The sequence below is a fragment of the Typopeltis vanoorti genome, chromosome 18, assembly GCF_054136105.1.
Source record: "Typopeltis vanoorti isolate ZY-2024b chromosome 18, IOZ_Tvanoo_1.0, whole genome shotgun sequence".
Classification (NCBI taxonomy): domain Eukaryota; kingdom Metazoa; phylum Arthropoda; class Arachnida; order Uropygi; family Thelyphonidae; genus Typopeltis; species Typopeltis vanoorti.
In genome coordinates, this window is record NC_143566.1 from 55,195,178 (window position 1) to 55,211,569 (window position 16,392).

A 16,392-nucleotide genomic window follows, 5' to 3' on the forward strand; every position below is an offset into this window, starting at 1 on the left:
TCGCTCCTATTGTTTCCATTCTCTCCTCTTCTTTCATTCCCATACCTCTCTCTTCTACTGTTTCCATTCTCTCCTCTTCTAGCACTCCCATACATCTCTCTCATTCCCTCTCTCCTACTGTTTCCATTTTCTCCACTTCTAGCACTTCCATATCTCTCTCTCATTCTGTCTCTCCTACTACTGTTTCCATCCGCTCGTCTTCTAGCATTCCCATACCTCTCTCTCATTCCATCTCTCCTACCGTTTCCATTCTCTCCTCTTCTAGCACTTCCATATCTCTCTCTCATTCCATCTCTCCTACTGTTTCCATCCTCTCGTCTGCTAGCATTCCCATACCTCTCTCTCATTCCCTCTCTTCTACTGTTTCCAATCTCTCCTCTTCTAGCACCCCCATACCTCTCACTCATACTCCTTAAATTCTCTCTCTCTCCTACTCTGATTCGCCTTGCATTCATCTCTTCCATTCTCCTAATCTTATCTTTCATACTTCTGCTCTCATTCACTAGACATTCCACCTCCTCTTTCAACTCATCTATCTCCCTCTGCAGGTCAGTCACTCTTAATCTAAATTCACTCTCCCAAATAAAACCATCTCCTAAACTTCCACAGTCACTCACACCTTCCACACTATAAAAAAAGATCTCCTGTGCCTATAACAGTGATCAAAAGTCATGTAAATTATACTCAGGTTAACAACAACAAAAAAACAACAACAACACCAAAAAAAAAAGATGAGGTGCAAACTTTGAAAAAATTTCTATTTGTTTTAATGAAAAAAACAAAACTAGTGAGTTTAAATATAAAATTTTAATCAAAATAAAGCATTTACCTTCAATATTTAAATTCAAGTTTGCATTGATATCACCACCATCATTTTTAATATTACATCTATACACACCACCATCATCCGGAGATGGATCCTAAAAAAATTAATAATATATAATTCATATATGATTTTCCGAATTCAATAATGAAAATATTGATTATTCATTTAAAATGACAATAAGTATAAAAAAAAATAGCACTCACTTAATCCCCACTCTTAATGGTTTTTAAGCTAAATAACTTGAAATCATAAATTCTTAATAAGGCTGTTATTATTATTATTTACATCAGCATTTCTATGTATTCTGAAATCTCATCATGGGAAGCCCAGACTAAATATTTTTCACATTATACCAATCATACCTTGCTTTAAATTCATTCAATGACAAAGCAATCATGAGCACCTCAATTAAATCCCCATTCAACTCATTCCTAATTTCCAAACAAGAAATCGATTGTCCCGCCTGATATTCACACCTCTGCACATCTTCCACAGATAACTTTATGTTCTTATCCTTTCCCTCTCATTATGAAATAAAAAAACTTTAGGATCTACTCTATAAAACCCCTTTATTTAATAATTTACATGTTTCTATGAAATCTCTTTTTCCCACCTATTAGCTAAATTTTGCTGCTAGCAAACTTTGGCCTATCCTTACAGAAAGAGCTGTCATTTTGGTAATACACTCCGGATCTTCTCTTCCACTTCCTAATCCTATCCTCAAGATACCAAGATCCAAAATCTATGCATAGATATGGCAGTATCAAAGCAGTATCAGGGTGATCATAAAGTTGCACAACCAAAATCTTGAATTTATACTAATTGTTTCCAAATTGTTATAAACAATCCTTACACCACTAGATGTCACCATTATGTTATTTCAAACTATTCACTGTGACACGTACAGGTTGTTCTCAATACAGCTTTGTTCATTGTGGAAATGAAATGACTTTTCCCAGCTGCAACGAGTTTTCGCTTTGGAAAGTTATTTTGCTACTTGTTCTTGCACATGTAATGCCAAGGAATTTTGCGAGAAAAATTTCCAGTTACGACAGTCCCTCAGAAGTTGACGATAATGAGATTAGTGCAGTGTTTTTGGGAAACTGGATCTGTTGCAGATAGGAATCACTCCAGAAGACCCTCCATTTTGACTGACAATCAAATGGATGAGGTAAAGAAAGCATTGCAGCAGTTCCCAAGAAAAAGCCTCAGGAAACTTGCCATGAGGTCATCAATGTCTTAAGGCAGTGCTCAGAAAGCTGCAAGAAAATTACACCTTCCTTCATATTGTGTGCACTCAGTCCATGAACTGAAGGATCCAGATAAAGGCAAATGATTAATCTTCTGCAGATGGTTATGCTCTGCTCATTCACTGAAGAACATGATATAGAGATGCTTGATACAGTTTTCTTCAGTGATGAGGCACAGTTTCACCTCAGTGGGTATGTGAATAGTCAAAACAATGGAATTCAGTCATGTGAAAATCCACATGCTTTTCATAAAAAAGTTTTGCATTCTCAAAAAATTGGAGTTTAGTTTGCAATATCATGGCATCATATAGTGGGACTCATTTTATTTTCTTTGAAACAATAGTTCTGTCTACCAAACCATCTTCACACAATTCATGGCACTCCTTGATGTCAACAAACGGCACTGTTGGTTCTAGAAAGACAGTGCCATGTGCCACACATTGAATAGTACAGTACATTTTTTACAAGAATTTTTTGGTGATCATCTCACCTCAAAAGAATTTTGGCCTCCAAGATCACTAGCAGATTTTTTCCTTTGGGGGTATCTGAAAGATGTTTATCGGAATAATCCTCGCACTGGATGAAATGAAAAGGAGCATTTCAACAGCAATTGAAAACATGAGTGTGCATGTGCTTCACAAGGCGGCATCAAATCTGGTAAAAAGAGAATGAGTTTGCATTCACGAAGGAGGGGGCCACTTTCAACATATGTTATAATAAGGTTACTATTCTTCTTTTGTTATAAAGGTCTGATTATAACCTGTATTTATAGCTGTTCATTTTTCATATACTTGTAATTAACCTCAAAACAGATGTGTGTTATTTCCAGGTTGCGCAACTTTACAATCATCCTGTATATAAAGGAATAACAACTTCATTCTCCCTACTTGTCAGTGTGTGTGTGTGTGTTCTTTAAACATCCAAGTGATCCTTTCAGCTATTTGCCTACTTTATTTTTATAACATGGATCTCCCCATGAAGTGAGAAGGCTTATCATGGAAGACTCACAATAACCATTATTATCAAAACATCTATTATACTTCTCCATAAACTCTCTGAATGTCAGACCACTCACAACCACTGCCATTGGCAATTTTAATTAGTCATTCACCACTCTTCAGACAAAAACTTCTAAACTGCACACTTGTGCACAACTTTCAGGGATGACTCTTAATTCTCACTCTACGGTTCTGAAAAAATTATTTTCTCTAAATCTTATAGAGCCCTTTAGTATAAAAGTTTGTGAATCATGTCAGGTGACTGCTGGTGGAAGGAAGAGTAATGATTGCAAATAATGAATTTGAATGAAAAAGAAGTGAAGTCAAAGAGCAGGAGAATATGGAAAGAGAGAAAGAGAGAGAGTGAGATTGAAGTGGTGTTATGAATGCAGAAGTGGGGCATGAGTGCAGAGAATGAGAGAACAATTATACAAGACTCTTGTTGGGCAGGTGAACATAGCATGAAAAAGGTAATACACAAAAAGGAAATGAATATATTCATGGACAAGAAGAGAATGGAATGGTCTGATGGTGTAGAAAATAGGGAGAAATTTGGTTTTGAAGAAGGTTCTAGAGTGGGTAAGAAGAAGAAAGAAACAGTTCTGGAAGGTATGGAGAAGTTACATCTAATAAATGGGATCAGTAAAACATGTTATAGAATAAGGAGTTTGAATGTGTTTAAGACCCGGTATGATGAGATGTGTGTGAGATAAAAGGACCTCCTAGATGAGTCTTTGACTCCATGAGGTCTTGTTTAATTATAATAATAATAATAATAATAATAATAATAATATTCCAGGAATGAGTTGTAATGTTTCTATAAAGATGCAAGAAGTATCAGAACCATGGGGAATGAAATTATTGCAATGATTGAATTTATTCACACAAAAATTGTTGGAATAAATGAGACATGGTTGGATGAGGATGACATCCTGACAGGAATATAGATGGAAGGGAATGATGTTTGTTTTTCATGAAGAAAAAAGGGTAAAAAGGAAGGTCCAGTGCTATTACTGATAGGAAAAGAGTTATGTCCATACAAAGTACAGATGCAAGGGAGTGGGGGGGGATAGTAGTAGTGATTTTGAGACTGTATAGTGTGAGATTGAGGTGAATAAAATGAAATACTTGGTCAGATGTTGCTATAGACCTGGTAATGTGGAGGATAGTGACTATGAAATATATAATCAAATTACCCAAGCAAATAAGAAAAGGGTGATCATTATGGGTGATTTTAATTATGGTAATATAGACTGGGATGATGAGATAGCAACTGGAAGTAAAGGAAATGAGTTTCTTGAGTTTTTGAGGGATAACTACCTCAGACAGTATGTAACAGAGAGTACACGAGGATTGAGGGTCTTGGATTTGATCATCTCATCAGAGGATGTAATTCTAAATGAGGTCTCAAATAATCTTCCAGTTGGTGAGAGTGAACATGAAGTTATTACCCAGGTTGTTTCTTGCAGCATTAGGACTTCTGTGAGTAAAGGGTATATGTGGAACTACAAGGGGGGGGAGTGATTATGAAGAGCTCAGGAGACGGCTTGCAGGTGTAGCATGGAATGAGGAGTCAGCTGGAAAAGAGATCAATGCAGCTTAGGGGATATTGAAGAACTATCTAGTAGAAGCAATGTCTAAATATATTCCAAGGGTCAGAAGGTTAAATAAGGTACATGTGAAATGGATGAATAAAGATATTAAGCATGTGATACAGGTGAATACAAGAAAACGAGACTTATGGAGGTAGCATAAGAGAAGTGGTAATAACCAAATTCCATGATGATTACAAAGACCAGGCAAGGCAGGTTACTTGGTTGGTAAGGATAACAAAAGTGAGGTATATGCAGCAGTTAGCAAATGAAGCCAAAATTAATCCTAAGGAATTCTTTTGATATGTAGGCAACAAAAAAAAAAAAAAAAAAAGAATGATTATGGTAGGATGACAGTGATTGGAGAAAATAGCATACAAACAACTGCCACAGAGGATACAGTTGAGATATTTAATGAGCAATTCATAAATGTCTTTCATTCTTGTGAATGTGCCATCATGGAGAGTTTGAGAGCAGTGAATGATGAGTAGGAAAGACTGACTGTAAGTGAGAAAGAGTTGCATGGGGAATTGAGAAAACTTGATGTTAATAAGGTTGTGGGACTTGATAATATATCACCACATATTCTGAAGGAATGTGTCAGGTAGTACATCTGCCTTGACATATTTTTTTAATATGAGTCTTGCACTGGGTCAAATTCCTAAGGAATGGAAGGAGAGCAAGATTATGCCACTTCATAAGGGAGGTAATAGAACTCAAGCATCAAATTATAAGCCTATCAGTGTGTCAGGTGTTGTGGTTAAGTTGTTGGAGAAGCTTGTGAGATTCACAGCCTTTCATGGGTGGGATTCACATTTAAAAAATAAATAAATAAAATAATGGTAAGAAAAACTCAAATTTACTATTTCACAAGAGAAATCCACTGAACTCAAGAACTCAAGCATCAAATTGTAGGCCTATCAGTGTGTCAGGTGTTGTGGTTAAGTTGTTGGAGAAGCTTGTGAGATTCACAGCCTTTCATGGGTGGGATTCACATTTAAAAAATAAATAAATAAAATAATGGTAAGAAAAACTCAAATTTACTATTTCACAAGAGAAATCCACTGATTTGTGAAATTGTAAAAATTATCAAATCAAATATCTGGAAATTGTCAAATGTAGTTCAGATTAATATAACTGCAAAATATAAGACAGAGATGAATTTTCAATTATTGAAGTTTATTACTTTATTTTTATCCTTTGAGAATATTATAGAGATCATCATTTAAAGGACTGACTTTGCTTAAATCTTTAACAGTAGTATATTTGAGACTATTATGAGTCTTACTATCTCTCTGCTCAAGAAAGACCATTCAACTTTGAATTTAGTAATTACTTCTAAATTAATTTTCTTAAAGTCTTAAGAAATTGCTTCCTTCTTTCAGTATATTAGATGCTATACTAAAAAAGCTGAAGAAATCAAAACAGAATGAACAATTAATTGTAATGATGGTGGGAAATGTATTATGAGAATACTGACTCACCCTTATCTCTAAGGCAACCTTATATTCATTTCCTTTTACTTCTACAATCTGGCTCCTAATCCTGATTGTCTCCTTAACTAAAGTAGAGCCATGATACCAGTTGACCACAAGAGGTGACATTGATCGAACATAACACTCCATAACAATAAGCAACCCACCTTCCTTTGGAATGATTTTAGGCTTCTGTATAAATGTAGGTGCTTCGTCTTCTGGTTCATCTGTTCATATCAAATAACATAACAGTTAATTTATTAGAGAATATATTCATATTAAAGGAGAACATACATATTATAATATGAAAATCACACAACAAGAGTACTATAACAGATAACATTAACATTATTATTTCTAGTCATCACCAAATAGACAGGCAAAAATAATTATCATAAGAAATACACAACAGAAATCACAATGCTTGATGCAGCATAAACTTAGTGAATGACAGCCTGCTCACAACCATCTCAGGTAAAGCATTCCACCCTCTTATTAACTCCTGTGTAAAAAAATCTGCTCTTCAATTCATAATTCATCAATTTTTTGCAGTTTCAAAGGATGACCTGATGTTTTTTCATACCACTATCCAGAGAAAGAGCACTCTATATATATATATATATATATCTGTGTGTGTGTGTGTGTGTGTGTGTGTGTGTGTGTGTGTGTGTGTGTGTGTGTGTGTGTGTGTGTGTGTGTGTGTGTAATAAGATCAACATATTATTTTAATTCTAACATATGACCTCTACTATCAAATAAGCTCTGAATGAATAATTTGAAGATAAATGGGAGAAGGGTTCAGAGGTGGAATGCTTCCACCTCTGAACACTTCTCCCATTTATCTTCAAATCCACACAGCAGTCCCTTTGCAGTCTGTTATGGGCATAATCACCTCCTTATTGACTTATCATAATTCTCATTATTGCAGCAATTCATCCCATGTGGGCTGTAGAAAAAGGGTCATCAATATGGGTGATTTTAATCATGGCAATAAAGATTGGGATGATGAGTTAACAAATGGAAGTAAACAAAATGAATTTCTTAATTTTTTGAGGGACAACTATCTCAGCAATATGTAACAGAAGGCACATGAAGATCGAGGGTCCTGGATTTGATCATTTTATCAAAGGATATCACTAAAAATAAGGTGACAAATTTCCCATCAGTTGGTGATCGTATCCATGAAGTGATTACCTAGGTGGCTGACACTCAGATAATCCCATGTGATCCCAGGTGATCTCAGGTAATCACCCAGTGTGAGGTCTTCTGTAAAGAAAGGATATATGTGGAACTACAAAGCTGGTAATTATGAAAAGCTCATGAGACAGTCTGCAGTTGAAAACACAGAATGAGGACTTGCATGGAAAAGAGATCAATGCTTCTTGTGTGTGCTATTCAAGAATTATCTAGGGTAAGAACTCTAAATGTATTCCAAGGGTCAGAAGGTTAAATAAGGTATGTGTGAAATGTATGAATTTATTATTATTGTTATTATTATTATTATCAACATTTAACCTCTGGAGTCAGAGACTCATCGTGGGAGGTACTCACTATTGCATATGATGCTCATCCACCCACGTCTTAAACTGATTCAATGTGTCCACATCTACAACACACTCAGGCAATGCATTCCATTTACCAACCACCCTCCATGCAAAGAACCTGCTTCTCACTCCTTTGCTCACACCCTCCAGCTTCCAGCAATGGCCTCTTGTTCTAATCCCCTCTCCCATTCTATGAAAAATCTCTTCCATGTCTACCTGATAACAACCCCTGATCAGCTTATATGTCTCAATCATATCCCCCCCCCCTCTTCCTTCTATGAATGGAAATATTAAGTATACAAATTAAAATAACTTTCATGGCTTACACATGTAAGCAAAAATTATATAGAATTTATTCAAACTCTACAATATATTTCATCCAACATTATGTAGATGTCATTAGGGAGATAGAACATTAACTACATTCAAAAGATGAATTAAAATAATGAGTCATAAAGTATGCATATATTAGCTCATGTTTCAGTTGCAATTAAATTATATGATGTTACACTATTAGAAATCAAAGGAACAATTGTAGTAGATTGCACAGATAAAAATAATTTAAAATAATCATTAAGTCCAGGTGTGATCTGAACAAGTCATTGAATCTGCATCCTTCTCAGTATTGCAGCAATCCTCTGGGTTAACTTCACCACCTTTACAATGTTCTCTGAATTTCAGGTTTCCATCAATCACCACCCCAAGATCCCTTACCTTCTCCACTTCCTCCAACAGAGTATGCAGCCTCCCATCAATGTATCCCAAACTTCATGAATTTACATTTAGCTTAATTAAATTGATACCCCCATTCATTTGTATATTAGTCCAGTTTATTGAAGCTCTCTTGCAGACCTACCACATCTGCACTATTATTAATAACTCTTCCCAGCTTCACATCATCTGCAAACAACTGAATATCCCATTGCAATCTATTACCAATGTCATTGATATAAAAGTTAAACAATGCAGGTCCTGTTACTGAACACTGCTCTGGGTACCCACTTGTAACCTTCTGTTTCCATGATACTGCTCCCTCATACACCACTCTATGATACTGATCAGATAGCCAATCCAAAATCCAGTTTAGTAATCCAACATCTAAAACCATTGTGCTGCAACTTATATACCAGCTTATCATGTGGTACCCTGTCAAATGCCTTTGTAAAATCAAAAAAAAAAAAAAAAAAAAAGGCAGAACATACCTTCCTCCTCATCAGCTGCACTTTTCACTTCATTATAAAAGGCAATCATATTACTAAAGCAAGTAGCCCCTTAACAAATGCATGCTGACTCTCATAGATAACACTGTCTACATCTGCCCAACACTATAAATGATCATCCCTCACTAATTTCTCCAAAATCTTAACAACTACTGATGAAATACAAACTGGTCTATAGCTTTTTTTTTTTTTTTTTTTACGGCAGTTCCCATTTGATATTGTTTATCATCCACCTTACACCAAACTGTAGTCTCTTCTTCACTCATTGTATACAACTTACTATTTCTGCTAATAAATATAACTTTACAAGTTCCCAATCACTGATGATATCTTGCCCTTCTAGTCTGTTACCACCCTTAAGCAATGACACTATCTTACCCTCCTTCCACTCCTTGGGCACCTTCTCATGGACAGACTTTCACTGAAAATGCAGGTCAACGGAATTTTGCCATGGGTCTCTATGACAAAATCCCATCCAGTCCCACTGCTCAATATTTGAAACATACTCTCTTCTTACACTTCTAAACCTTGAACCTCCCTATCCCTCTATTATTAAAACCTACTTCTCTAAGATGAAATACTCCAATAAAATGTTCAATGAACAACTGCACTATGTCATTTGCATCAGTCACTCTATTTCTATTGTTAACTAACAACGACATTTTTCCACAATCATTTCTCATCCTACTGGCCATAACAAAAGAATTCCTTAGGATTTTCTTTGTATCTCAGAGCCAATCTCTTCCAATATTCTAATTTTGCCTTCCTTACCAAGCTAGTCACTTTCCTGTCATGAATGTTGTATTCTTCATGCAGCTGCACTCAACCTCTCTCCCTATATCTCTTCTGTAACCTCTTTTTTTACCTGCACTTCCCATTCAATATTGTTTATCATCCACCTTACACTAAACTGTGGTCTATCTGCTAATAAATATAACTTTACAAGTTCCCGATCACTAATGATTTCTTGCCCTTCTAGCACCTCCGTAGCGCAATTGGAAGAACGACGGTACATTGCGCACTTCGATTGGAATAGGCCTAAGTTCGATTCTCGTCGCGACGGGAGGAATCTTTATCTGGTCGATTTCAATCGATGGTGAGTTAGCCGATCTCATACGGAGGTAGCAGGGTTTTTTCTCCCGGAAACTCAGGTTTTTCATCCTGCATACATACAAATCGGCCCTTCAGAACACACGCAATTTACAGACAAAAATTACTAGTTGTGGTGGTGTTGGAGGTGGGCGGTAGATGGCGCTGATTCGTAGTAGAGGTAAGGTGTAGAGACAGTTGAAGATGTCCTCCTGCGATGAGTCTTCGGACTCCTTGGAGGTATCAGGAATAATAATAATAATAATAATTCTGATTCCTCCATCCAAGGAATTGTCCCAAGCTTATATCTAAGAATATCATAATCGCCTGCCTTATAATTCCACATATATTCCCTTCTCATTCACACTCTTGCATGTCTATTCAAGACTAACCACATGCCTTTTATTTAGTGTTACACAGTGATCAGCATTTATTTAAGACAAATTATAGAGACTAGAACTATGTTAGAAATAATTATTATTTTAATTTCCCAAAGTTTCGACCTTCGTATTAAGGTCATCATTTGGAGTACGTACACACACACACACACACACATATATATATATATAAAAGGAAATTAAATGACTTTATACCGAGAATGACAAATTTATTGTTAAGATACAACTAGTTTCATTGAAATGCAACTTCTTCAGGTATCATTGGCAAAGAGTAAAATAAAAATAACAGACACATGAAAAAATACATTAACAGATCTAGTATAAAACAAGTACATTTAAAAGGAATGCGTGCTAGAGTTCCAACTGAAGTTGACTACGTGCGTGAGCTGGTATTAGTGCACCAGTATTGGACAGTGGCAATGTGCGCATCAGAAATATTATAGCTAAGGCTGTTATTAATATGAGACGAATCAAGTGATATTTCTTTAGATTCAATTATTCTTCTTTCCAGTTTATCATAGCACACATCAATATTAAGGTTTTTTGCCAATCAACGATGTGTTGGCGGCCATCATCTGCGTTGACGGAGAAGAGAACGTGGCTAGAGAGAGCGCTGGCTCTGGTTCTGTTGTAAGAAATGTCTCTTTGATGTTCCTCCATGCGTAAAAGGATGGATTTAGCAGTTTGGCCATAATATGGCTTGCCACAATCACACAAAATTTTATAGACTCCTGGATACTGAGTAGGAAGATGTTTCATTTTAGGTCTACTTAGTATGGAGCAAAGTTTAGGGAACGTAGTGAAGCAAGTTCTAATGTTGAATTTCTAAACATTTTTGCCAGTTTCGGGGAGAGAGAGCTGATGTATAGTAACGAAATAAAACCTCTTGGTGGAGAAAAATCTTCAAGAGCAGTTGAGTGGTGGACAGAGAGAAATTTATTAATCTTTTTAAGAGAGAATCCATTGTTAATGAAAGACTTTTAAGAAAATTGAGTTCATATTCAATTTCTGTTTCATCTGTTAATAAAGATCTGGCACAATATGCCAGGGTTGAAATAATACCAAACTTTTGTGGAGGGTAGTGATGGGAAGAAGCATGAAGGTATCTGCCTGTGTGAGTGGGTTTTCTAAAAATGGAGATTTTGATGTTCTCAGCGCATTTTTAGAAAACCCACTCACACAGACAGATACCTTCATGCTTCTTCCCATCACTACCCTCCACAAAAGTTTGGTATTATTTCAACCCTGGCACATTGTGCCAGATCTTTATTAACAGATGAAACAGAAATTGAATATGAACTCAATTTTCTTAAAAGTCTTTCATTAACAATGGATTCTCTCTTAAAAAGATTAATAAATTTCTCTCTGTCCACCATTCAACTGCTCTTGAAGATTCTTCTCCACAAAGAGGTTTTATTTTGTTACCATACATGAGCTCTCTCTCCCCGAAACTGGCAAAAATGCTTCAGAAATTCAACATTAGAACTTGCTTCACTACGTTCCCTAAACTTCACTCCATACTAAGTAGACCTAAAATGAAACATCTTCCTACTCAGTATCCAGGAGTCTATAAAATTTTGTGTGATTGTGGCAAGCCATATTACGGCCAAACTGCTAAATCCATCCTTTTACGCAGGGAGGAACATCAAAGAGACATTTCTTACAACAGAACCAGAGCCAGCGCTCTCTCTCTAGCCACGTTCTCTTCTCCGTCAACGCAGATGATGACCGCCAACACATTGTTGATTGGCAAAACACCTGTAATATCCATGTGTGCTATGATGAACTGGAAAGAAGAATAATTGAATCTAAAGAAATATCACTTGATTCGTCTCATATTAATAACAGCCTTAGCTATAATATTTCTGATGCACACATTGCCACTGTCCAATACTGGCGCACTAATACTAGCTCACACACGTAGTCAACTTCAGTTGGAACTCTAGCACACATTCCTTTTAAATGTACTTGTTTTATACTATATCTGTTAATGTATTTTTTCATGTGTTTGTTATTTTTATTTTACTCTTTGCCAATGATACCTGAAGAAGTTGTATTTCAACGAAACTAGTTGTATCTTAACAATAAATTTGTCATTCTCGGTATAAAGTCATTTAATTTCCTCTTTTATATACAGTTCTACCGAGTAAATAATGAACATTTATATATATACACACACACACACACACACACACACACACACACACACACACACACACACACACACACACAGAGACAAGCTATATTCCATTTCACACAGTATGCGAAAGAGACAATGATTCGATCAACGGTTATGCTATTGGCCTGACCTCTAGTGAAAAAAATATAAATAAAATAAAATAAAAATAAAAATAAAATAAAATAAATAAATAAAATAACTAATATCTCTTAGGTCCGATGAGATATCAACTTTTTTTTTTTTTTTGCTTCATTTACCCATACAAATGCTTAAAAACATAATTCAGGATTTTGTCCTAATCAACCCCTAAAGGGGCGAATTTAGATTAGAGAGTGAATTATAAAATCCTTTGTATCTCCTATGTGTTTGTTGAGTTATAACATTTTACTTTGGCATATAGATGTCTTTTTAAAATCTTTAGAAGTTGTTTTACAGTTGTTTTACAGATGAGGGTAATGTTATTTGTGAGAATCAACATGGATTTGTGAAAGGACGCTCTTGTTTTAGCAATATGCTAGCCTTTTATAATAAAGTTACAAGAGCATTAGATGAGGGAAAGGCATATACTGCAATTTTCTTAGACTTGGCGAAGGCATTTGACAGGGTGCCACATGATAAGCTGATATTTAAGTTGCAGCACATGGGTCTGGATGTCAGATTGGTCAACTGGATTCAGGATTGGCTGTCTGATAGGTATCAGAGAGTTGTGTATGGTGGAGCAGTTTCCAGGAGGCAGAGGGTTACCAGTGGGGTCCCACAGGGCTCAGTACTAGGACCTATATTGTTTAACCTTTATATCAATGACATAGCCAGTGGATTGCAGGGGGATATTCAGTTGTTTGCGGATGATGCGAAGCTGGGAAGGATTATTAGTAATAGCGCAGATGTGGTAGCCCTGCAAGAGGATTTAAATAAGCTAGATAGATGGGCAAATGAATGGGGGTGTCAGTTTAATGCAGCAAAATGTAAGGTCTTGAGGTTTGGGAAACATCGATGGGATGCTGCATACTCTATGGGAGGAGTTATACTGGAGGAAGTAGGGGAGACAAGAGATCTGGGGTTGATGACTGATAGAAACCTGAAGTTTAGGGGACATATTGCAAAGGTGGTGAAGGTAACACAGAGGATTGCTGCTATTATGAGAAGGACACTGACCTGCAGAGATAAGAGGGTTATCATTCCGTTGTATAAGTCTCTGATCAGACCACACTTGGACTATTGTTCTCAGATTTGGTCCCCAGGATTTGAAGGGGATAAATTAACTGTGGAAAGGATACAAAGACGGATGACAAAGATGGTTTCAGGACTGTACAATGATAGTTATGAGGATCGGCTGAGAGAATGTGGACTGCAGAGTTTGGCGGATAGAAGAAGGAGAGGTGATATGATTGAGACTTTTAAACTGTTGAGAGGTGGTTACAGGGTTGACACTGGGGAGTTCTTTCGCTTGGTTGATCAGCGGGAAGGAGTGATGACAAGAGGCCATCCCTGGAAGTTACGAAAGGAAACTGTGAGCAAGAGGGTAAGGAGTGGTTTCTTTGTGTGGAGGGTGGTTGAGCCGTGGAATGCATTGCCTGATGGAGTGGTGGGAGCGAGAATGGTCAGTGACTTTAAAGAGTGGTATGATAAACTTTGTGTTTCTCAGGGGGGGACCTCCCCTCGATGAGTCTTGACAGACTTTATGTCTTAGGAAGGACCTCCCTCGATGAGTCTTTTGACTCCTTGGAGGCCTGAATAATAATAATAATAATTTAACAATTTTTTAAAATTTCATCCCTAAAGGGATAAAAAGGGGGTAAAAGTAAAAAGGGGTATTTTGTATTTGAAAGAGGACATTTCTCTTGTGATCCCCTAACAGTTTTTTGTAGGCTTATCTATAGCTTTATAAAAATGAAACAACAAAATTAAGAAACTTTAAAAAAAAATAAAACTGACTTCAAAAAAAAAGAGAAGGGACAAAATGCACTAAAAAGTGAAAAATAATCTTTTCTTAAATATATGAATTAAAATTTTTTGGAGTCAGTGTGAAATTAACTCAATACAAAGTATAGTCCACAAGTTGAATATACTTGTACTAACAAAAAAAAGTGAGTATTTGTTTTGGAAGTTATGTATCATTTCTTCATATATTCAGTAATAAGAAATATATCTGAAGTTACACCCATATCCACTAGGTAGTGACTTCATACATTCAGTAATAAGAAATATGCTTATTCTTCATGAGAGTACAGATACATTATTTTGTGTAGTTACACCTGCATCCGCTAGGTGGCGAGTAGACATGCAGCATATTAGCAACATATGTGACAGAGCGCTCACTAGAGAAGTTGTGATTTGTATTAATAAATATGAGTGGCTGAGGGACTAAATTTGTGGATGCATATAAGTATTCTGTGAATAATTATTTGTTCTTGGCACTAATTTGTGCTTCAGTTATTTTTCCATACTTCTGAATCAGTTCTTTTCAGAAATTTTAGTAATATTCAACGACAATAAGTTATTGTGCAATCTAAAATCTATGTAATTAGTTTGCATTAAATTTGGTGCCGACTCCAAAATGTTTAAATTCATATATTTAAGAAAGGATTATTCTTCACTTTTTAGTGCATTTTGTCCCTTCTCTCTTTTTTTTAAGTTGGTATGGCAACTTTTAGTAATATTCGACAGCAATTAAATAGGTCATGTAATTGAAAATTTATGTAATTAGTTTGCATTAAATTTGGTGCCGAATCCAAAAAGTTTAAATTCATACATTTAAGAAAGGATTATTTTTCACTTTTTAGTGCATTTTGTCACTTCTCTCTCTCTCTTTTTTTTTTTAATTCAGTATATGGCAATTTAGTTTTTAAATGTTAATAGAGAGATGGTGCCTCACACTACTGTCCCCATCACAGGAGAAGGAGTCTCTCTGTTCTGGTCCCTCTCCTACTTCACGTATGACACTCAGCTAATGGCTAGGGATATGCATGAGCTAATCATGAGGCACATGGTGGACAATTGGGAGGAGTTCTCCATCATGTCCCACGAGAGCGAGGGGGGGACAACTACACTAGTACAAAAAAATACCAATCAAGGCTTCCCAATCCACTGAATTTAATATGAGATTCTATGCTCAATATACTCATTGCCAAGAGTGAATGGTTTATAGTATGAAAGGAAGAAGGAAAAATGTTTCAGAAATGTTTTGTGAGCAAGTGCAAGAAATGCAAATCATGTTGAAAGCAAGTAAATGAAGTAACTAACATTAGTGATGTAAAGCAGGATGTGAATATGCTGGAAGGAGTGAACAATAGTGGGTGTACCATGAATGAGGGTACAAAAGCAGTAGCTGAAGGTAATGTTGATGATAAGGTGACAGTGAGAAGAGAAACAGTGCACTTATGAGGAGTCCTTCACAGGACAAAATGTGAGAGCTCAAGTGATGGAGAAAGGGGGAAACAACTGGAGTGTGGCATAGCAGGAGGGGGAAATGAAAGAAAAAGTGAATAAGAAATTTTGAAGTAAGAAAGTGGGAGTAAGGAGAAGATATTGTATGGAGATTTGATGATAACAGGTGTACTAAATGAGAAAGTGATGAAAGAATGTTTCCCAGGTATGAAGATCCAGTGTTTAATTTGTTCATTAATAATATTACATGGATTGACTATGATCTTCAATGTTTTGCCTTATATGGAGACAAAACCACCTCCTTGAAATCAATGAAAACTAGTTGACCAAATCTGAACACAATAGTCCATATGTGGTCTAACCAATGCCTTATATGGAGGCAAAACCATATTCCTACATGTCAATGTACTTTTTATCATAGAAGGAATATGATG

At 36.1% G+C, this 16,392-nt stretch overlaps 1 protein-coding gene across 1 annotated transcript in view; it reads right to left on the minus strand.

Annotated features, from left to right (window-relative positions):
* Nucleotides 1-16,392, minus strand: part of LOC150096673 (twitchin-like) — a 2,440,784-nt gene that overhangs the window by 2,395,823 nt on the left and 28,569 nt on the right. The window contains exons 4-5 of the mRNA XM_090408679.1: nucleotides 6,151-6,368; nucleotides 830-920 (exon numbers count right to left, since the gene is read on the minus strand). Coding sequence (XP_090264805.1) covers nucleotides 830-920; nucleotides 6,151-6,368 — 309 coding nt within the window. The remainder of the gene's footprint in view (nucleotides 1-829; nucleotides 921-6,150; nucleotides 6,369-16,392) is intronic.